The sequence below is a fragment of the Cygnus olor genome, chromosome 3 (assembly GCF_009769625.2).
Source record: "Cygnus olor isolate bCygOlo1 chromosome 3, bCygOlo1.pri.v2, whole genome shotgun sequence".
Lineage (NCBI taxonomy): Eukaryota > Metazoa > Chordata > Aves > Anseriformes > Anatidae > Cygnus > Cygnus olor.
Genome location: NC_049171.1, coordinates 109,188,572 through 109,211,398, shown reverse-complemented (window position 1 = coordinate 109,211,398; position 22,827 = coordinate 109,188,572). Strand labels below are relative to the sequence as shown.

Genomic DNA, 22,827 nt, shown 5'->3' with positions numbered 1-22,827 from the left:
GGCGGGAGGCCGCGGGGCCTCCTGGTGAGGTGAAGCGCCGGGGGGGGGGCCGCCCGCCCGCCCGCCCGCCCGCTCCCTCCCTCCCTCCCTCCCTCCCGCCGCGGCCTAGCGTCCCCGGCGCTGCCCCGCCCGCCCGAGGCCCCCGGCGGGCCGGGCCCGGCGGCACCATGCAGGCGCAGCCGCTGCTCTACGAGTTCTTCAGCGAGGAGAACGCGCCCAAGTGGCGGGGGCTGCTGGTGCCCGCCCTCAAGAAGGTTGGTGAGGCCCCGGGCACGGTCTGTCAGCGGGCCGCGGGGCTCCGGGAGGGAGGAGGGGGCCGGGCACGGCGCTGGGGGGGGTGCTGAGGGGGTTTGGAGCGCCCCCCCACCCCCGATACCCAGCGGAGAGGGCTGGGTGCCCTCGGGGTGGGGATGGGGGTGTCTGGGGGCTGGGAGGAAATTGTGGGGGCTCCTCAGGAGGGTGTTGTTTGCGGGGGGGGGGCTCCTCTTCCACTTGTGCACCCGGAGCTCGAAAGCAGAAGGCTTTTGAAGCGGGAGGTGGCTGGTGCTGCTGCTCAGACTGCACTCGGTGCTTTCCTAGTCCGACACGGCGACGTTTTACAAGTCTACGTAGCTCTCACGGTTAAAGGCGACTTTTGCTCAAAGCACTTGCTCCTATGGTTGACTGAACTGTTGCGTCCCCCAGTGTGGGTTGGAAATCTCAAGTGCTGCAGTCGTGCTGGTATGGTATTTCTTCCTAATTTCCTCTTGCCTCGTTTTTCTGGGCGTGCTCTTTGAGGTCTCCAGCGGTGTGCTCTCGTCCAGATCTTGGAAGTCTTCTTGCTTGTCTCATCCATAGCTTGTGGTGCTAACGGCCTATCCCTCATCGGTAGGCTCTTTCTGAAAGTAAACTTCTGTGCACATTGTCCGCCTGGCCGCTCCTTGTGCTGCTTGCAAGCTCTTGGACGGCCACCCAACTGGAGCCTGGGGGGAAAGTGGAGCCACCCAAGGTCTCAAAACTGCATGAGCTCGCTCCTTTGGAGGTTGTTTTATTCCATGGAGTAGCAGGGATTCATCAAACTTGGAGCCGGGCTCAGTGCTGAGTACTGGAGGAGGACGTAGACTGAGGATCTCAAGGCAAAAATGAGCGAAGACATTGGAATTGCTCTCTACATCTGAAGCATGAGATTTTATCCCAATGGGCAAGGCAGTCGTGGAGCCACCCTGGATTAAAGATGCTTGCTGAGGGATTTGGATGAATTGCTTGGGCAAAAAGCAGAGGAGGAATTCTGGAGTCTGAAGTCAACGAAGAAGGCCGGCGGTGACAAGCTACAGGGGATGACAAACTGGCCCTGCAAGGTACGTTGTCTTGGTTTCACTGTGCTGTGCGCCATTCCTTGCTGCGGGTTGGGGGACAGCAGGAGTGACATGGAGTTAGTTCTGGAGGCTTGACACTCAAACGCACAACTGTCTAGCAGATGTTAACTCTTAACCTCAGCTCTTCATGAGGTCGCCACCTGTTTCTTATCTTCTCTCAGGCTATTGCCCAGCATGCTCCAGAAGCGCAGGCTGCTGCTGCTGCTTCCTGTCCCCGTAGAAATGGAGAACCTGTCCGTGTCACCTGCTTCACTGAACAGCCAAATACTTGAGTTACAGGGGAACTAAATGGTAGATGAAAATATCAAGCTGTTTTCTTAATGGCTTCTTTGTTAACAGAGAAGCCAAACAGGGTGTTTTACTAACTTACATGGGTACAAGTCATCTTGGCTAGGGCGTTTAGTCCTTTAGATAAAGGCCCCATAACGTAAGGAACCTGTCATAAGTGGCAGGTAGGATGGGGAGAATTGCAGCGTGCGTGCTTTGCCAGTCATCCATCCTCACTCAGGAAAAGCTTTGTGGCGGCTGGGTCTGAGACCCTGCCCCTTGCTCTGCCAGCCAGAGACCAGGACTGTCCCTGGAGCCTGCATGTGGGACCAGTAAGATAGAGACCGTGGCAGCGTGTGCCAGCAAGGTCAAAGGGCAGAACTGGCCTGGAGGGAGAGCGGTGCTGTGTGGCTTTGTCTGCTAAACTGCCAGCGAGCACGCTCCCTCAGCCGGGGTCAGGTTGTCCAAAGCCGATGTGCATCTGGAGGAGAATTTTCCTTCCCTGCTCCCAACTAGCTGAGCACATTCTCAGGTAGTGGCAGCAGGCTGCTTTCCGAGCTCCACCTTGAAACCTGTCAGGTGCACGGACAGGATTGTTATGTTTTCCTGCATAGCTGCAAGTGAGACTTAACGCTTTGGGGAGGCCTACGCTGAATTATTATCTCCGAGTAAGAGAGCGGCGGTTTAATTTAACGTCGGTGAAGCGCATATACCAGGATGGAGCCTTCCCAGCTCCTGGGGAAGGCTGCAGTTACCCTTCTGTAACTTCACGTTGGCTTCTAATGTGGAGCTCGAGCAACAATGCTAGAATGACTTTCTTAAAAATAGGCTTTGTTGAATAATTGCAAAGGGTTTTCTTTTTCCCACCGGGTTATTTTGATTCTATGTTTTTATCAAACAACAAAACCAGGCATATGTAGTAAGAATAAATCACTTCTTACGTCAATAAATTCTTAAGAGCATGTGCCATGTATTTCATTAGACATGGGCCTTAACAATAGCCTCTGTAGTGCACTGTCTTTGCATTTAACAGCTGCATTTGTAAAAAGCAGCTTTTGTACCATTCAGATCATAATGTAATCCCTTTTCTTCCCATTCTTCTTCAGATCCTGTCAAGATATACTCCAGTGCACTCAATTAGGAAGAAAATGATGTGTAGTGAGAGATGCTTCTCTGCCTGGTCACTGTTACTTTGAAGCATCAGGAGAGGAGTGTCACAGAGCCCCACAGCTGCTGACAAAAGACAGTAATCCTGGTGACGAGCTACAAGAAAAGGAAGTAAGAATGTCAGCTGGTGTTGGAAATTGTGGTTGCAGAAATGGACAGAAGGTGAGATGCTGCCGATGAAGACGGAGGACTCAAGACATACGAAACACCAGAGCTCTTGGGTGGCTGGAGACAGAGACGTGGCTTCTGGACGCCTCAGAAAACAGGCTTGGAAGGGACGTCTGCAGAGCAATCTCTCTTCAGACATTGGTGTTCTTCTGCTAGCGAACATACACGCTTCCTTCTGATCAGAACCTTTTGGATAGTTTTTCTTGAACATCTTTCCCTGGGGCTTCATCTTGCTTGTATAACTCTTGTACAGTAGGAATTTCTCCGTGTAGTTATGACTTGCTTCTTCCCTGATACGTTGGTTTTGACTGCAGAAAGTGTCATCCTTATTGCTGGCTACCTTCAGTAGTTGAATCATTTAGAGAAATAAAACATCTTCCTTACTGTACAGATGTAGGAGTACCACCACTTGAATACCTCGAGTTGTTTTGAAGCAGTTGAGCAATTAACGAGGGGTGCTCTTGGAATTTACTGTGGTCAGAATGATTGGATTGAAGTGGTTTGACAGCTGAGGAGGATTTGCAGCTTCAGTGAAGGGAACTGTTCCAGGCAGTGTGCTCCCAGATACTCAGTGTATCGCCTAGTCAATCTCTTCTGCCTTTCATGGAGCAAAAGAGACAAGCGAAGTTCCTGAAATGACTTCAGAAGGTTTGGGAAGCTGTGGCTGACACAAACATTTCTACCTGACTTAATTATCTAGTTCTCTAAACTGATGACGGCCCAGTTGCCATTCTGAGTAACGAGCAGCAGTAGTTGTTCTTGGCACAGTTTCACTGCAGATGTAGGACATCCTTAAGTTTTGATAGCTCTGGATTCTCTGTACTTCTGATGGCTGCGGAGGATAAAGTTAAGATCCTGAAGTTGCTCAAGCGCGGATTTAAGACCCCTGTGCTTGTTTTACGTAGCGATCCCTTAAAAATTCAGTAAACAGCAGAAAAGTGCAGTAAGCTCCGCAGAGTTGCGGGGTATCAGTGGAGTTGTACAAGAAAAAAAAAACACCCTGTTTTTATGGGGTGTTTGCTCTATGAGAACACTCATTCATGCAAGCTGTCCGTGAAACATTTCATCCTAGAGTACTTTAGCGATAAGCAGCTGCTTGTCGGTACTTCTGTAGTCATCGAGGGCAGATTAACAAAAGCTGTGCTGTGTAAAAATGAGGGGTGTAACGTTAGCGAAGACTCTCAGAGCAACCCAAGTGGGGGCAAAGAAAAAAGCCTGCCCTGCCACCAGGTTGCTTCTAATAATGTAATAAGCTCTCTGTGAAGGCTTGTGTTTTCCATGTCTGTCTTCAGTATTTCGAAGGTTTGGAGAAACGCTCGTAATCGGTTGAGTCTCGCCCTGTGTTTTGGAAAACAGCTTGGTCTTTGATTCGGGAGAGGTGCCAGAGGTCCTGCCTCTTCCCACCATGTTAGAGTGCAAGGAAAATAATGGATTCCCCCCACCGGTAGCTGGAGAGCATTTGCTATCTGAGCAGGCAGGGAAGGGCAGTGCTTGCTTGCTTTACTTTTGCAGCCTGTCTTATCACAGCTTCTTCCATTTTACTCTCCAGACGCTGTGATAAACGCGATGTTTTTCCTTCAGCTTTCTTACAAGTGCCTCAGCTGCCACCGAGAGAAACTCGCGGTGCGGTGGTACCTGTGCTTGGCAGCGAAGCGTGCTTGTTTGCTGAGTGCATCTCGGTGTTTGATTCATACTTTGACTTTGTGCCAGAATCCCGGGAGATGGGTATCCTTGCCTGGATATGGAAATGACGTTCTCTGCCTGACAGAAGATGCTTCACTTGTTCATTTTGGTTTGTTGTGTGGCTTTAGGATGATTTCCTCCTGTTATCCACCTTTCTGAAGCTTCTGCTGCTCGTGGAGGCACGCGGTTCTCTATCTTGTTCTGCAGCCTTTCGTATGTAGGATGGAGAGCTTTCATCAGAGGCTGAGATTTTTTTTAGCTTCACGTTCAACGTGAATTACCCTTTCCTGTTGCAGGCATGAGGGAGGGGTAACTGAAAATTGTTGTGAAGGGAGCTTGGTTCAGTACCAGTCAGATTGACAACAGGTAAAAGGGAAAGCTCACAGAGGAAATTTAACAAACACCGGTTTAGTGCAGGATAAACCCCAGAATATTGGTCTGGGCTTGGGTTTGGATTATGTTGTGGCCAGCCTCGGAGCTGCTCTGTTGGACCAGCTGGAAAATAAAACCCCTGTGGAAGCTGGAGCTGTAAAATCTGCTTTCCTTGGACTCAGCCCTCTTTCTGGATTTGGTCTAGTTCATGTATTTCCTATGAGAAACAGGTGTGTATTCTGGTTTACTGCTTGAAAAAGCTGTATCAGAAACGTTTAATTTTTTTATATAAAAAAAGTTGCTAAGGGTTATAAGTTAAGATCAGATATTTTTGTGTCGTTCGTTAAAGAGAGGTGTTCTTCTGTTTCTCTGATTTTTTCTCAGACAGTTTAGGCTTGTTGGTGCCTCATTTTCAATCTGTTGCCATCCAGTCTGTTGCCCTGATAGAAATTCTTTGCTCTTGTTGACTTTATTAAAAGAAAAGGGGGTGGGGGGATGCCAAGTCATAGGGTCATAGGATTTTCCTGAAGTGCTACAAATTTTCTTAAGCAGGTGTTGCACTTTCTCTGTTCATAAACAGAGCGTGGAAAGTTGTTGGAGAAAGGCTTGCTTGGCTTGTCTTCAATTAAAGGAAATCCTGGTGGGTTTTGTTTCCATTCCAAAAATCAAGGGAAGAAGGAGTGCATGTCTTAAATAAAAAAGGAAAGAATTGGGTGAAAATGGTGAAACCGAGGCAGGGGTTTCTAGAGGCAGGGGTTTCTAGCCGTTCTCAATTGTATTTTCCCCTTAGGATTTGTTGGGTTATCTTGCAGAACTGAAGCTTTTGTCAAAAGATTTTTAAGCTGTTCTTGTGGTAATTCCCCTTATCACGAGATAGACGTTTTGGTGTGTGTGGGAGGGAAGGGATGGGTTCTGTCATTATTTAAGGGAGAGGTTAAATGCTTAGATAAGGATCTTATCTAAACATCACTACACTTCAGAAGTTGTTACTCTGTTTTTATCGCCCCTATTCCTGACATGGGCTGGCAAGGGGGCTGGTGGGATTCACGCAGCGCTCACTGTTCTCAGGGGTGATAAGGCAGGGTGGCCTGCTTGTTTGTTTTTAATTAATATTTTAATTTTTCATTTCAAATCTGAGCAGACTTTCTGCAAAGGATGGAAACCCCCCGGTAACTCGATCTCCTTTTTTTATTATTTTTTTGATTTATTTTTTTTGAACGGGTCACGTGGTGGCGCCCAGTAGCAGATGTTCTCGCTTGGTGCCTTCCCTTACCAAACCCCGCGCCTTCCCGGCTCTTGCATCATGCCCCAGCTGATGAACTCCTCGGGACTGGCTTCGCGTGCCCTCAAACGCACTGCCTGCTCCTTGGCCCGGGCCTCGAGGTGCTGCCGGGGCGCAGATACCCAAATTACACGTTCCTGTGATGGCTGTGCACTGGGCCGTCCTGTAATTTTCCCTCTCGGACTAGTTGTTTTCTTGCTTTTGCTGGTCTGACTTTGAACCCTAAATGATACTAAATCTCACTTAAGTAGCAATGAAGCTTATTTACTGCCTGCCTAATATAGATAAACTGTGCCGGCAAGCCGGAGGCACCTCATGATGTTTTTCTCTGCCGAGGTGGATATTGTGCTAAGGCAGAGCTCGGCGCTGCCAGCAGACAGTGGCCTTCGAGAAGCACGGTGTAATTGCTCCCCAAACACAAACGCTTAGGAAAAATGCTTGGAACTTTATCTCCTGAACTAGAAGTAGGTTATCGGTGTTGACTTTGTTTTGGTTGACTGTGGGTAATGTTTCAGGTCACAGCCCGGTGTGGTGTTTGTTTGTTTGTTCTTACTCCTATGGACAATTACGGGCAGACAGGGTATGACGAGTCCATTCTCTATGATCTGTTTTCTAAGAAAAGGAGAAAAGAGAGACGGTTTTCATCACTCAGCTTTATCCTATTCTGTATTTCTTACTGCCTGATTGACTTGGTAATTTAATACTTTTCCAAGTACAGAATGCTAGAGAAACCCATAGGGTTCACGTAATAGAGATTTTTTTTCAGTTCTGCCTTAAAATAAATCAAGACGGCTACCTCCAGGCAGCTCGGATCAGCTCTCATCTTTAAGAGAGGTCTTCTGCAGGTCTGTAATTTGTGATGTTAAAATGTCCCGAGCTGGTGCAGTGTTTCAGACATCGGTATTTGAATTGTAAATGATAGCTGGGACTGCTGAGGATGCTGTTACGCAGGTACCTCCAAAAACAAACTCCGTGGCTGTGCGTGGCCGAGTTCTTGGTATTTCGATTACCCCAACAGTTTCATTTTTCTTTTCATTAGTCACGTGGGGAGAAGTTCTCCTCTCCGGACAGTATTTTCAAGTTTAAAAAAAGCAACAAACTTCAGAGGCATTCTTTAAGACCTAGTGGATCAAGGTACACAACCTGCAAGTAACTAAACCCCTGATCTAGTACGTTTAATTCTCTACAGCAGCTAAGTGAGCACCAGGGCTGTGCCCAGACATGAAGTTTTCAAACTAATGAGTGCCTTAGCAAGCAAGTGGATTTCTATTTGAGGCTGTTGCGTGTTTGAACTTCATAACATTTAATTCTTGCTATAGCTGCAAGTAGGAATGAGAACTCAGCTGTGAAATTAAATAATTATGGCAGCAGAATTTGAATATAGACGTGGGTTTAATATTGGGATGAGACAGATTGTTGGGGTTTGGTTTAAGGCGGTTAAGCTCTTCTGGAGGTGACTGAGAGAACTGGAGGCATTTTGAGTTGAGTGCGGTGGGAATGGTAAAATGATGAAATTGGGGCTTGAAATGTGTTGCGAAAGTCAGCAGTCAGCTTGCTCTGGCATAATATTTGCCATCAGTGCTTAGGGTCGAGATTAAACTGCCTGTCAGTTTGAAGCTCTTGGAGCACTGAGCTTTGCATACCTGAAACTTAAACCGGCTAAAACAGTGCTATTTTGTTACCTGCAAAAGCACAGAGAGAAGCTGTGCTGCAGTTCAAATGGCTGTCTAGAAAAATAAGTTGGTAACCTGACCCCTTGGGAGGAGCAAGGAGTAGTGTGCCTCAGTGGGTTTACACCAGTGAGAATTCCCAGGTGCTTACGACGACATACTTGTAAATGTATGGGGACCAAAACCTCTGAATGCCAGGATGACTGTGGCCTTTTTTAGAGTATTTTTAATTCTAGCATCTGACATCAAAACAATGAGCACAGAAACAGACTTCTAAACGTATCTTCTTTTACTGAGAGCTGACTGACAATGAATTAAATAATTGGAAGGCTAAATACTGCTGAAATCTTTGCTGTTTCTATAGTGCTCCGCCTTTGAAAAAAGTTCTGGATCTTGTTATTGTAGCTGCAGTGGTGTGCAGGGAGCTGTAAATAGACAAAACCCCATGTCTACAGCGTGTTCTGCAAATGGTGTGAGAGTTGGGGTGGAAAGATGAATTTATGCAGAGTATTTAAGGAGTTTTCCTAATTGCACTGCTGAACACCGTTATTAATTAGCTGTTTTTTGACATTAAATATTACTTACAGCCATTTGAGTACGTTTAGTATTTGAGGTTTGTATTTCTAGCAAGTGTAAATGAGTGTTTCGCTTGTCTGTCCGGTGTGCCTTAATAGAGCTCAGCGCACATGCAGTTCTCACTGGATTTTTCTGAACTGTTTGGCTCGTTCTTTTGTCATCTTTTTTTGCAACTAAAGCATGTAGTTTGGGAAAGAGCAAAAAGTAAGACTGATTCTTCTGTTTCGTACAGGTTCAGGTGCAAGTCCATCCTAAACTTTCCTCTACTGAAGATGCGTTACAGTACGTGGAGGAGTTAATTCTCCAGTTGTTAAATATGCTGTGTCAAGCCCAGCCCAGAAGTTTTCTGGATGTAGAGGTACAGAGAATATTTATTACAAATCTGATCTGCATTTTGCAATGTCATTTGAGCTGTTGTATAAAAAGTTCATATAGTAATCATTTCACAATGTGAAAAGGATCACTTGGTATAAGAAAGAGAAGCAGTAATTATGTATGTTTATGTAACAGAACCTTCAGCAGAAAACCTGCTGAGTTACCTAATAGGTGATTTTCCCATCAGTTGGATTTGTTGTTCAATGCCCAGTAAAACAGTCTCTGTGAACCGCATTACTGTGTAATAGCTGGTGAGTGTAACTTCTGTACGTAAAGCTGACGGGCTCCTTTCAAAAGGCTTTTTTTTTCGCTGCCTCCCCTCGCCCCGAGATAGCATGCGAACTGTAGCTGCTTCGTCTGAGATCTCGTGCTGCTTTCTCAGCATGGTGATACAGGCTGATACACTCCCCCCCGGAAATTTGAACAAAAATAGTTCAGCTGCTTTCTCAGAATGAGTTGAGGAACACTTCTTTCTTCTCTAAGGAAGCCTCTTCTCTTACGATCCTTTTTTCAAAGGTTTACAACCTCTGCTCAGAAAAGCAGCTTGACGTTTGAGAAGAGGTTCCATTTTAGAAACAACCTAATTTAGTTTCACTCTAAGCCTGTGAATATCTTGGTAGCCCTTTGTGCTTAACCACGATTTGCAGACTTTGCTGCCCAGCTGCAGACTCTGTTTGCAGTGTGCGTGTTGGTTTCCAGTCCTTGGGGGCTGCGGCTGTGCTGTGCCAGGTTAGGTTGCAAAACAAGATGCAACTTCCTCACGTTCTGAAGAAAGTATAGAAGAGGAGAAGTGTAGGCAATGCTCTGACAGGTACGCAGAGGGCTGAGGAGCTGAGAACTTATGGACAAAGATTTGATTAAAACAATGCTGGAAAGCCAAAAAAGAAACAAAACTAAAACAAGCAAGAAGAAAAAAAACACACTAAGCTGTCTAAGAGTTCAAGATTCATGACTTTCATCCTTCCTCTTGTTTTGAATGTTGACACCTAATGGTGTTTCAGTGTCCCCTCTCATGGCTAGCCTGTTTTGCAACATTATTCTGGTCAACTGAAGTAACAGAGGTTTGTGGAAGATTGCATGAAGTGTTCTGGTAGCATTGTTTAAAAGCCAGGGTTAAATGTAGTGTTGTTTTAAGAGTCTTATGGTTGTGAAGTCAAGCCCTTAGGATGAGAAATGCAAGAACTAAAGATGATCAGGCAACCTCAATTTACCCCCTTTGTGTTTATGTGTGATGGTTCTGTCTTTAATTATATGGTCATACACGGTTATTTTTCCCCCAGGACACCTTCATTCTTCAGTCAGCAGGCTGGGCTACATTAGGGGGAATGAATCAGTATTAGATATCAAATGAGATTTTTTTTTTTAAGTAAGATTTCTACTTTCCTCTTGCAGAAGTGTTATGATGAAGGGAGAGAGGAAAAAAAAAAACAAATCTGTACTTTGGAACATTGGTTGCCACCTTTATAGAATTGTATTCTGTCCCAGTTCTTTTTGTTGGAAAGTTTTTGTTTGTGTACATTGCCCTGTACCAGCTCTTTGTAAGTGGTCATTAATTTCATCTTCCTCGTTTCGTGGTTGCTCAAATTGGGGTCATATTTACGTAAGCGAGCGCTTGCAACTGAAACAGTCAGTGGGAACTGTGGTCTGAAAAAATATGCGAAGCTATCTGAGAAATTAGATTTCTGGCACCTTTTCTGAAACACCTGGGCTACCAAAAACAGTCAAGGCTTTGAATCTCCAGAGACCCATGTGTGAGTTCCAGCAGGAGAGCTATTCAGAGCATGGGCGAGTGTAGGTGTGTTCCAGCACCGAGTGCTGGATGCAGTAATTAAACTGCAGGAAAAAAAAATGAGGGCAAAGCTGAGCTGGGCATGACTGGTCCAACTGCAGACTATGAAACTGTTGGGCAGTCTTTTCCTATCGTTTTCATTGCTGTCTTCAGAGGGGTTTGCATGCGAGTGATAGACAATTTGGGCTGTGTGCTCATCAGTGAAGGTGAAACAAAGCTCCCATCATCTCATTCAGTGACCATTCTATGTCTAAATGTATTTAATTGCTGAATTATCAGGCATGTGCATGAGGGAAGCAAATTGTGCCTGCAAGGGCAACTTGATTCTGGCATTTCTCAAATTTTAAGCAGTAGATTTTTCTATGGAAATGATACTCTGATACAGCCTTATGAATGTAGTGAGCACCATGTACCAAAATGATAGTTTGTTATAGAAGCTCTCACAGTCAAAATATTAACAGTAGCAGACACTAATTTGTTAATTAACGAGAAGTGATTTCATAGTGTATTAGTATTGCTCAGGTCATTCCAATTATGCACTTACCCTCTAGTTCTGGTTTTGTTTTTTTTTTTAAGGATCGTGTTCAAAAAAGTTTTCCCCATCCTATTGATAAGTGGGCAATAGCTGATGCCCAGTCTGCTATTGAGAAGAGGAAACGAAGAAATCCGTTATCTCTCCCAGTAGAAAAAATCCACCCTTTATTAAAGGTAAGTAGTGACATAATCTTTCTTTTGGAATGCAATTGGAGGTTGACAGCTTTATTTTGTCTAGTGTCTACGTGCTGCCTGAAATGTAAATAAGAGAACAGTAGCAATACCTGTTTTCAACATAATTTAATTTTCAGAGTTTTCAGTTTGATTGATTGTGTGTATTTCTTCCATTTGTACATTTAAGAGTTTCTCTGGAAGTTTCTTGATTGTTTTCTGAGTCATGCAAAATGAAATAAGAACAATCAAACTTGAATCAAATGAGTGCTTAGCTTTGTTTATGCGATAGACAGTAAACTAACTTTTCAGTGAGGCTTTCGGGACAGTTCTGGGGTGTTGTCACCTCCACAGTCTACAGTGATGCTGTTTCTTTTCCTGGCCTACAGAGGACCATGTTTCTTTAACTAATATAGACTGCACGTCTTGAATGTTTATGATGAGGAGTTAGAAACTTGCAAGGTTTAGTTGTAACCTGTTGTGTGTATTTCATCTACTGAATAACAGTGTAGCACTGATTTTTTTTTTAATTTTCCTTTCAGGAAGTACTAGGCTACAAAATTGACCACCAAGTGTCTGTTTACATAGTGGCAGTATTAGAATACATTTCTGCAGACATACTGAAATTGGTTGGGAATTATGTACGAAATATAAGGCATTATGAGATTACAAAACAAGATATTAAAGTGGCAATGTGTGCTGATAAGGTAAGCATAACTCTCGTTTCTAATGTTAACAGAAAGTTTTAGTTAAGTTTTGACAGGACAGTGTCTATTCCGTATTGGGTAAATGGGGTGTTGTATATTTGAAAGAAGTTGCTGCAGTAAAATATGGTTCCAGTAATACAGCAAAGCTAATTGAGTTTATAGAGCTGTTGCTTGTGCTTATTAATATTTAAGTGTCTATTCCTTATGATATTGCTTGACTAATTCCAGCAATGTGTGGATGCTTTAAAAATTACTGTGAAGCTGCACTAACCCCAAAATTTCATGATTTTGGGAGACCACCCATGCTTAAGACTATATTGCATGTAAAAAGCAGTGTTTCAGTGGTCAAAAATAAATTGAAAAATCCCTTCATAAGCATCACTAATACTCCGTGGGGGGTCCGTATTTTTATCTGCAGGTAGTCTTTCCTGTAGTTTCAGAGGAGTGTTTCAATTCAGAAAGCAGTTACCTCTTTCCTTGGTGATCCAGCAGTGCTGGAGAAGGTTCCACTGTCTGTCTTTGAGGTGCCTTTGTGCTCTAGCTTCTGCGGCCACCTCATTGAGCATCTCAAATCTTCCATTGTTTAAAAAACAAAACTTGAAGTAGATTCTTTCAGAAATGGTACCTGAGAGTGGGATCTTCTTGCAGTCTAGCGATTTTCAGATTTATCACCTCTTTTTGGTGCTTCTTGGTCTATATTAATCTGTGTCTTTGATTGGAATTGTCTCTGTTTCATCAAATTCTTTTGTCTTGTTCATGCTTGTGTTTTTTTCCGTCTTGCTTTTCTCTTCATCTCAAGAGAGGAAAGAAAGATGTCTTGTGAAGTCAAGAAGGGCAAAGTATTTCTCAGTCAGGACAGTTGTCTTAGTCCCTCTTGCTTTTGGGTGTACTTGCCTGGGTTGTTATGGCAGTGTTTAGAGGCGCGTGTTTGAATAAAGAACAGGAACAGTGCTGTCGCTGTGTGTGTCTTTGTATCCTAGGGAAAGGTAGCAAGCAGAAAAGACTGATTTGGGAAATTCCATTACATGAGCCACTCTTACATGGGAGCAACTCTTTTTTTTAATATGTACGCAGAAGAAACTTTTGAAAGGCTCTAAAGTAGGCATGTTGGTTTTGCTACCACAGTGGAACAAGCTATGGACAGGTATTCCCAAGGTGTTTTCTTTTCCAGTCACATCAAGGACCTTCTTAGTATGCTAGGTTCTTACTGCCAACATGCATTCTGCTTTTTTTTTTTTTGAAACAAATCAACCAAAACAGTTTGTTGGCCCCATGTGTCTTTTTTTTTTCCCAAGCACTTTCACACTTGCTTTTGTGCCACCCATCCATATAAAAAATTCTACCTCCTCCGAGAGGTGGAAAACATCATCAACAACAACAAAAACCCACCACCACCAAACAAAAAAACCCACCTGCATTTGAATGCAAGCTGTTTTTATTTGACTATCTGCTCATGCTTCTGAATGCTCTAAATTCAGTATCTTGGGTTATGGTTGCTTTGTTTCTGTTGTTTTCACTGTAGTGAGGTATGCCTTGTGATTGCAACCTGGAATCTTCTAGATCAAGTATGCTCTACAACTGCATCCATGAAGTTATAAATGCTGGGGCCTCCTTGAATACCTATGTTACCCCATGTAATTGCCCACAGTGGTGATGCTATGTAATGTCCTGTTTCCCAGAAATAGTTAGGATTCTGATTGTAATCTGAGTTCCATGTAAATTTTCTGACTTTACAAGATGAATCACCTTCTTTTCTTAGAACACGTCTTCAGAAGTCAGGCTTAATGCAAAACGTCCATTGTTTTGCTTTCAGAGAAGTTTAAGACCAGGGTGTGTAGCAGGGACCTTTGACTCACGAAGAGAAAGAACCTGCTGCGTGCCCATTTCCCTCCCCACTAGACCTCTGTATTTTTGAGGATTGTTAGAACAGGACCCGGGTGAAGAATGCCTGCTCTAGGTAGGTGTATTTCTGCCAGTATTGAAGTTAGATGAACCTACGAGACCATCCCTAGTGCTTACAAATCCCCAAGTATTCTCTTGCAGAATAGCTCATTTGTCCAGTACCAGTACTCAACAGCTTGGCTAACTGGCACGTCCTCTAGAGAAGTGCCTGTGTAATGTGCATTGTAGAAGGAAGACTTCTACAGTGAACACCAGGGTAAATGTCAGGTTGTTTGTTGTGGCTCATTCAGAGGCTTAATTCTTCATCTCCAGTTCTGTAATTATTTTGAGAAACACTTGCTCTGTTTTCTGCCATTTAAAAAACTCTCTTTCGTGTTTTACGTGTTAGCCTTCCCTCATGTTGCTCTCGAATGAGTATTTACAGCTTCGATCCTGCAGTCTTTTCCTCTGTCTTTTGGTGATTGACAGCCATCACCTCAGTCTCTGCAGCAACAGGCGTAGGTTGCCATGGCTTCACCTCCATCTGTTCACAAGGGAGGCTGGCAGGCAGCACTTAAGTCCTAATTTATTTTGAAATTCATGTGGATTGTTTGATACATTCTGTGGCCTCCTGGAAGGGGAGTAGCTCTGGGCAGTAGGTTTGTTTATAAACGCTGTCCTCATCTGTCTATCCCAGGACTAAGTCATCTTGTGTGTTGGAGTACATGTTTTGCTGGCTTGTTCTTAAGCTGCATCACTTTAGATTGCGTGGGGACTGCAGTGTTTTATTTTTCTAAAGATAATTCAGATTAAAATGCCTTTTACTAATTTGCAGTCAACACATGGACATTAAGTTCTTCTTCAGGTATTATAGACAACAAGCGAAGAGAAAATTCAGTTTGTCGCTTGCTAAGTCATTGTAATGACTCCTGGCTCAGATTCCATGTTTGGAAGAGGTTCAGTGATTCACGTAGTCTTTTTCTCGAAGTTCAATTTACTAATTGCTTGTGTTTGGTAAACCTTGCTTGGGTAGACAAATGCACTGGGACCTCTGGTGGTTGGGGTTCTTCAAGTCCTTTTGTCTGTGCAGTTCTGCGCCTTGACTGACAGCTTTTTCTGAAGCTGCTGCCCTTCCTTGTGGGTCCAATTTAACAAGAAAACTCAGGAGCTATTAAGGATAGAAACCAGCACATTTGCAATGAGTGGGCAAGCGAGTATTCATCACAGGTAGATAACAGGGTTCTGAGCAAAATCATGTATGACTTCCTGTTAAAGCTAAAGGAGAAAAGCCAAAATGTGCATACTTCTTGACTTCAAATACTATATTATCTTCAGAAACTTAGATTATGTTGGCTAATTCAGAGTTACAGAATACAGTTAAGGGCTAAACATCTCTTTGTACTTCGTAGAACACTTCGAATAATAATTGATTTTAGGACCATATTCTGAGAGATGTCTGGATCGGTCTAAGTGACGGGATTCTACAGAAATTTCCACTGCAAATAATGACTTGCAAATTAATAATAATGAATGTTGCTTTTGTAGTGCTCGACCAATTGCAGAATTACATGCATAAATATTGCTGCTGATTGCTCTGATTTCATGGCAATAATAATTTCCTTTTCTGGTAACATACTGGTAGATCTTGAAAAGAAGTTCTTGTCACTTTGTGGCTTTCTCCCTCTTTGCTACCTAGGTGTTAATGGATATGTTCCATCAAGACGTAGAAGATTTAAGTGCGCTAACTTTATCTGATGAGGAACCCTCCACCTCAGGGGAGCAAACCTATTATGACCTAGTGAAGTCATTTATGGCGGAGGTTCGCCAGTATATAAGGGAACTAAATCTCATTATCAGAGTTTTTAGAGAGCCATACGCCTCCAACTCCAAACTGTTTTCATCTCATGTAAGTGTTGTATAAAAATAAATAAATTATAGTGTCTATAAATCTAAGTTAATGTTTCTAGAACCTAACTATTGCCCAGTTTAATATATCCATAGTAGAGAAACCACTTACCAGTTCTGAAATGTGAATTGTAAAGGAACTTGTGGGGAGCCACTTCTTCTGTAGAAGAAACGACCTGATTTTCTATATTCACTTGCAGGCCTGTAATTTAAGGTTGGCCAGTGTTCTGTGTCATCTTTGATTCATTGTAAATTTTCATATATTTATACTTACTTATATAAAGTTATTGTTTTAAAAATAAATTATGTGATTTTTATGTATTAGTATTACAAAATATATATTAAAATCTTTTCTTAATTAAACAAGTCTTTAACTTCCTAATCATAACAGAGTAGCTTTGCACATAATATTCTTTCTTTTAAATTACTCATAATTCCTTGTTTTTTTTATCTGGTTCTGTTGCTTTTTGCAGGATGTGGAAAATATATTTAGTCGTATATCGGACATTCACGAACTCAGTGTGAAGTTATTGGGTCATATAGAAGACACTGTTGAAATGACAGATGAAGGTAGTCCTCACCCATTAGTAGGCAGCTGTTTTGAAGACATGGCTGAGGTAAGACAGTTCTTATTTTTTATTATTCAAATGTCTTCTAAGGTCTTGCACGTAGATACTAAATGCATCTCACTTCTAGGTGCCTTTGTTTAGGTTGAGATTTTTTTTTCTTCCAACTGTCCTGTCAGTCATGAGGGGACTGCTTTCACCTTTATAATTTTAGTCCTCAGTCTTTGTGGGCTGTTTAGTCGTAGTTAGCACAAGAAGGAAACAAACAAACAAAACCACCTGTGACTAGATTCCAATAGAAATGGAGAATTCTGTAAATCAGCTGAAAATCAGGATTTCTGTGCAAAGACAGTGGAGCAAGGTCTTTTTTTTTTGTCTGCAGGTATGCTAAGGTGGTGAGGAAAGCTATTAAACTAAGCTCGTTAGGGCGTGGAGACTGAAGTGTGCAGTTGGAAAAAATCAGGGGGAGGTTACCAAAGAGAATGTTGTGGTTGAGCTTCTCCTCCAAAGACCTGCCAATCAAAAACAGACCAAAGCCTTCTTCAAACAAGCAGGAGTTATCTCATTATCGTGGGCCTTGGTTCTCTTGGTAGAATAATCAAGGTGACATCTGCTGGGAGGACAACTTGTTTTGGTTCAAGTAGTCTAGGCGATTTCTGGAGGGCAATGGGGACAGTATTTTGTGGCATGTGCTTATGGGCTATCTAGGTAAGGTGCTCCAATTCACCTCTTTTCTCTGGAGCAAGGGAGCAGTGGCAGGAGTGTCAAAGCCAGTGGCAGGCTTGGCTGCAGGGGTGGAGTTGAAGGTCTTGAGGAAAGAGCAGGAGACAAGAAGCAGGCTGAACACCATGTTTTTTGGGAGAGCAGACTTAGCTCGTTCAGGGAATGGGTAGACAGAATCGTATTGGTTGCTTTCAGGGTAGAAGGGGCTCAGGATAGTGGGCTTATTCTTAAAGTGAATTCAGGAGTGTGTTCAGGAATTACGCTTTCCTAGTCCCCAAGAAAAAGGCCAGGTGTAGTAGGAGGCCAGGGTGAGTACAGTTTGGGGATTCCTGTTGAGTCAAATGCAGAAAGAAATACAGGCTTCTCACGAGGAATGTACAAGTATTGTCTAGGCGGGTGGAAATGGCATTAAGAGGGCTGCAGTTCATCTGTAGTTAAACTTGATGAGGACTGTGAAGGAAAGCAAGAATGCTTTAATGTGTAAAATAGCATGGAAAGAAAGACAATAGAAAACGTGGGTATCCTGCTCATGGGGTGAGACACTCCGTTTTAGAAGATAAAAAATGTTTGAGGTACTCTGAATCTCCTTTGCTTGGTCTTTACTGGCCAGATATGCTTTCAGGCCTCCCAGGTAAGATTGAAGGAGAGGGGTGAAACTCAAGGATCAGGTTAAGGACTATTCATCTAAGGTGGGTATATGTAAGTCTCTGCAGCAGGACAGGATGCTGATGCAGCTGGCTAGTGTCATTGCAAGGCCACTGACCAGAGTTCTTCAAGTTTAGTTGTGAGTTGTGGAGGTCCCCAGTTACCAGAGATAGCGTAATGCCTATTCTCCAAGTCTGAGAAGGAGGATCCTGTAAACCAGAAGATGATTAACCTCTCAGTCACTGGGAAGATTATAAAACAATTTTTTCTGAAATTCATGTCCAGCCATGTGAAGGACCAGAATGTGATTCTGAGCAGCCAGCACAGATTTACAAAGGGCAAACTGTACCTGACCAGTCTGACTGCCTTCTGAGAGGAGATGGCTGGTTCCATTGATCAAGGGAGGAGCAGTGACTATCACTTATCTGGAATTAAGCAAGGCCTTCAGCACAGGCTCCTGTAATATCCTTATAATTGGCTTGGTGAGATGTAGACTAGCTAGTTGAACTGTAAAGTGGGCGGGAAATTGGCTGGACTGCCAAGCTTGAAGGGCTGTGATCAGCAGTACAAAGTTCACTTGGTTACCAATGGTTAGCGGCATTCCTCAAGGTTCGATAGTAGGGCTGATACTGCTTAATACCTGTTAATGAAGTGGGAGAAGGTCTGCCTCGTCAAGTTGGTAGATGATGCCAAAATAGGGGGAGACACTGGAAGGCAGTGCTTCTTCGTGAGGGACCTGCACATGCTGGAGAATGGACCTACAGAAACTTCATGGAGTTAAATAAAACATCAAGTTCTGCACCTGGGATGTAACAACCCCATGTGATGGTCCAGCTGCTTGGTTAGGGAGCACCACTGTTCAACAGGGCTTGGAGATTCTCAGGCAGTAGCACTGTGCCCTTGCTGTAGTGTAGTCTAAGCTCATACTTAGTTATAGTAGGAAAACCGTAGCTAGCAAGTTAAGGGTTCCTTTCTGTGTAGCACTTGAGATCAGTTTTGTAAAAATCATTCTGTATTTCTTCATAGGAACTAGCATTTGATCCATATGAATCATATGCACAAGATATTTTGCGACCTGGTTTTCATGATCATTTTCTAAGCCAATTATCAAAGCCAGGAGCAGCATTTTATTTACAGGTAACTTTCTTTTTAGTAAGCATTATTATTATTATTAATTTTCATTACATTATATGGTTGCTTTAATACGCTTGTTTTAAGACTGAAACTTATTTTGTTTCTAGTCAATAGGTGAAGGCTTTAAAGAAGCTGTTCAGTATGTTCTACCCCGGCTGCTCCTTGCCCCTGTTTACCACTGTCTTCATTATTTTGAACTGCTAAAAGTAAGAACGTTGTGTCAATCTTTTTTTTTTTTTTTTTTGCTATGTTGCATGTTGGATACCAAAGCTTTGTGTACTTAGGTGTAAAACGTGCTAGAATTTGAATAATAAAACTGATAAAATGAAAAGCAGGTCATATGCTCTGGTGTACACTATAACTGTTTTACAGCTGCTAATGCTTTTCTAATGCTTTTTCTGTTGAATAATCAAGTTACTATTAATTCAGAAAGGAAGAGAGATCTATCTAGGTATTAATATTCTTGGAATGATGGTTTGAACAGTGGTAGGAAATGATGGCAAACAACTATTACAGAAAGTGTTCAAGGCTTTCTCAAGATGTTGCATTGTAGGTTTAAAACGACAGTAAGATTTCGTTCAGACTTCATTTTATTTCCATGAAACTTCCCATGTTCTCTTTCCAGTGCCCATCCTGTGATGGGTATACAGGTGATTACCTTTCTTCAAGGGGAAGGCTTGTGTGTAGACTTCTTGAGCTTGTTGTAATGAGACCTTGCGTCACTGGGCTAACAGTAAAGTCTGCATAACATACATGTGTATAGGTAATAGCTACAGAAGGTTTTTTTGGGAGGATTTATCAATTAGCATTGAATATTAATCGTTAAGAAGAACTTTGAGTAAAACTTTCAACTAGAATCTCAATTTTGACTTAATGGGAATTCTTAAGGAATACAAAAAGAACACCATCTGTTCTTTTGAAGAAACCTGTTTTTGTTCTTGAATGTTTATTTGGTTTTCTTGGGATAACTAAGTAGCTAGGTCATCCTTGAGGCTGTCTCTACAGTTTTAACACAATTTTTACTGATTTAGATCTCAAAGTACAGTTTTGGCATGTAGCTCATCTCATATAACATGCTTTTTTAAAATTTTGGAACTTATGCTTGATCTGTTTGTCCAACTTTTCAGACATCTTTAACATATTAAACATTTCCTGACTGTATGTTGGAAGGGTTGTATGATGTATCTATACAGATCAGTTTCCTCTGCTCATGCTTCTATCATACAGTCTCAAAATGCAGTACCTTATGGCTTTGCATGCTTACTTCCACGTAAACATGGTTATTGTCTTACTTAATAGGCATGGCATAGATTAATGTCTGAAATGCAAGTATCCTGTGTTTCCTCTTGCCATTGGTAATTACAGCGGAGGAGACAGGTCATATGTGCTTATGGAAGGTTGGAGCTGCTTATGTTTCTTCATTTGTAGGGTAAACTGGAGTCTAAGCTAAGCCTAGCTCCCGAAGGTTATCAGTCTTTTTGCAACTCCTAACTTGTGCTGTAGGTAAAATTCCTGCCTTCCTTCTCCTTTGCCCTGTGTAAATCTAATATTGCTGAGTTGGATTTGGTTCTGTTTATAGTAGCTTTCCAGGTTTTCTTCATTGTGGTCTGCCAGATGTGATACACATGATAGGCAATGATTGATAATAAATGCATGAAAAGAGACGGTAGCTTTCATGGCATTAGTTTCATCTGTCAATTAGAGCATGTGTACACAGCATATGAATACCTTCCTCAAATGATTTCTGCTGCAATTTTCTTTTGTACATCTGGAATCTTCAGATAGATTCCAGCTTGGTTGTACTTAAAGATGGCCTGACTAAATTGCTACAGAAGGGTATTAGTGGAATTCTTCTGTTGTATAATCCCCACGTTTCCTTGATGCAAAGTTGTATTGAATTCTTTTATGTGGTAAGAGATCTGATTTGGTGTTGGTAAGCATATCTATGAATAATCAAACTAAATGCTACAAAAAAGGATCTCTCAACATGAGGAGACAATGTTGGCAGAGTATTGTATGTAGTGGGGAAAAAATTATTTCTCTTGAATATGAGGTATTCTGAATGATAATGGGCTTAACATTTTTCTCTGAGCATGCTATCTAATCTCATGTGCTTTGAAGTTATCTGTTTAAAATGCATCTCAAAGTTACCTTCTAACTATGCAGACTACAAAAAATAAAATTTCTATCCACTGATGGTTATCATATTTAGAAACTAAAGCCCTCCTGAAGTCTGGCAGGGCACCAGGAACACAAATACATATTCTATTTTTAGCTTAAGTTCCTTGCTGTAACTTTGTTGGAGAATTAGCATATGACTAAGGGCTGTGTTTTCCTTCAAGCAGCCTAAAAGTCCCCAAATTTTTATATAAGAAACTGAATGTGTAAAATAGAAAAGCCCATTCCTAATAGCTGCAAATTTACTATTGAAGCTGCTAAGTGTGAACTCATAACTGGAATGTAGGGTGGCACAAATAGTGCAGTATTCACAACCATGAGTTGAAGATGCTTACAGGAATTTTAAATTGAATCAGGTTCTGTTTTAGATGGTGTAAATTTGTGTGCATGTGATACTCTTCTTTGTCTTCTTTGCTTTCTTTGGGTAAATAGAAGATTACTTGAAATTACTTTTTTTTTTAAGTAGGAGTGTCTCAAAGCATATATAAATTTTGGATAAAATACTTTCTGGAAAATAGGAGAACTAAATAGGCATTTAATCAAGTGCAGACTTGGCTACCGTGACTTATGAATGGAAATTTCTTGTCTCTTGGCAAGTATTTTTTAACTTGGAATTCTAAGTATAATGAGCTTAAATTCTCAGGATGCTCACATTTCACGATAGCATGTAGTGGGTTTTATTTGATTTTTTTCCATTTTTTCTTAGATAAATGACTTTTCAATTTCTACTGACCGGCAGTTCTGCTTGAGTGGAAATACTATGTTAATGTAACTTAAAAAATCAAAATCTGATTTGGCAAGGTCTTCCAATATAAGAAACCACCCTTGCCATAACCTGATGATACTAAATGTGTTACATGTTGCTGGAGAACACACAGGATGGTGAAACACTACTAGTTTAGGACTAGAGTTTCTTCAGATTGATCCTGTAAAGCTTTTGTGTGGTATGTTGGGCAGCACAGCCCAATGTATTTTGGGGCTCTGAGTTCGCTTTGATTCTTAGCTGTGTTTCATCCAGGCTCGTGATCCAGAGCATAACACATGTAATGAAGTTGGTTTGTGATCCCATCTGTAACTGGTGTAACCCAGCCCAGGGCGGAGAATCGCTGAGTCTTAATAGTTGAACTTTGGCAGCCTGCAGAGTTTTTACAGTGTCTGCAGTTATAGATCATTGTCTTGAAATGCTGTTCATGTTGCTTGTATTTAGTGCAGGCACTGTAATTAACAGCTTCTCTTGCTTTAATCTATTCTTAAAGCCTCCTTAAATGAATATTAAGAACAAAAACACAGATTCAGACTAACTATGAATTATTTTAATAAAGCATTTACTTATTGTCAGCATACGATTTTGTTCTCCCAAATCACTTTGTAGTCTGGCACACGTCTTTCCAAGCACAGCAGCTTGTATGTACAATATTGTCTTGAAATAATAGTAAAAACAGAAGTATTACTGTTTTACATATGTTTGTATATGTAACGGCAGAAGAATATAAATTTTACCTTCATTAGAGAGAATGTGGAATTATGTCTTTGCAAGAGATGAAGGCCTGTTGGAGGCCTAGTTAGAGGCCTAGTTGGAGAACATGTAGCTTGACAGAACTGCAGCTAGTGCACAATAGGGACTGCATAGTGTATTTGAGTGTTTTTTGTGAAAAAAAAAAAGATGGGGTGGTGTCAAA

The 22,827-nt window shown here is 42.1% G+C and overlaps 1 protein-coding gene across 4 annotated transcripts in view; it reads left to right on the top strand.

The window, feature by feature from the left end:
• Positions 1 to 103: 103 nt before the first annotated feature.
• SOS1 (SOS Ras/Rac guanine nucleotide exchange factor 1) overlaps positions 104 to 22,827 on the top strand; it is a 64,820-nt gene continuing 42,096 nt past the window's right edge. For 2 of the 4 annotated variants that reach the window (XR_005818594.1, XM_040553117.1), the window contains exons 1-8: positions 104 to 254; positions 8,773 to 8,898; positions 11,281 to 11,412; positions 11,952 to 12,116; positions 15,694 to 15,903; positions 16,376 to 16,519; positions 18,863 to 18,973; positions 19,078 to 19,176. Coding sequence is in view for 3 of the 4 variants with exons in the window: in XM_040553117.1 (XP_040409051.1) it covers positions 168 to 254; positions 8,773 to 8,898; positions 11,281 to 11,412; positions 11,952 to 12,116; positions 15,694 to 15,903; positions 16,376 to 16,519; positions 18,863 to 18,973; positions 19,078 to 19,176 (1,074 nt within the window). In the remaining variant the exon portion in view is untranslated. Of the gene's footprint in view, positions 255 to 542; positions 1,338 to 2,728; positions 2,952 to 2,972; positions 3,606 to 8,772; positions 8,899 to 11,280; positions 11,413 to 11,951; positions 12,117 to 15,693; positions 15,904 to 16,375; positions 16,520 to 18,862; positions 18,974 to 19,077; positions 19,177 to 22,827 lie in introns of those variants that run through there. The other 2 variants (XM_040553118.1, XM_040553119.1) reach the window with 2 other exon arrangements.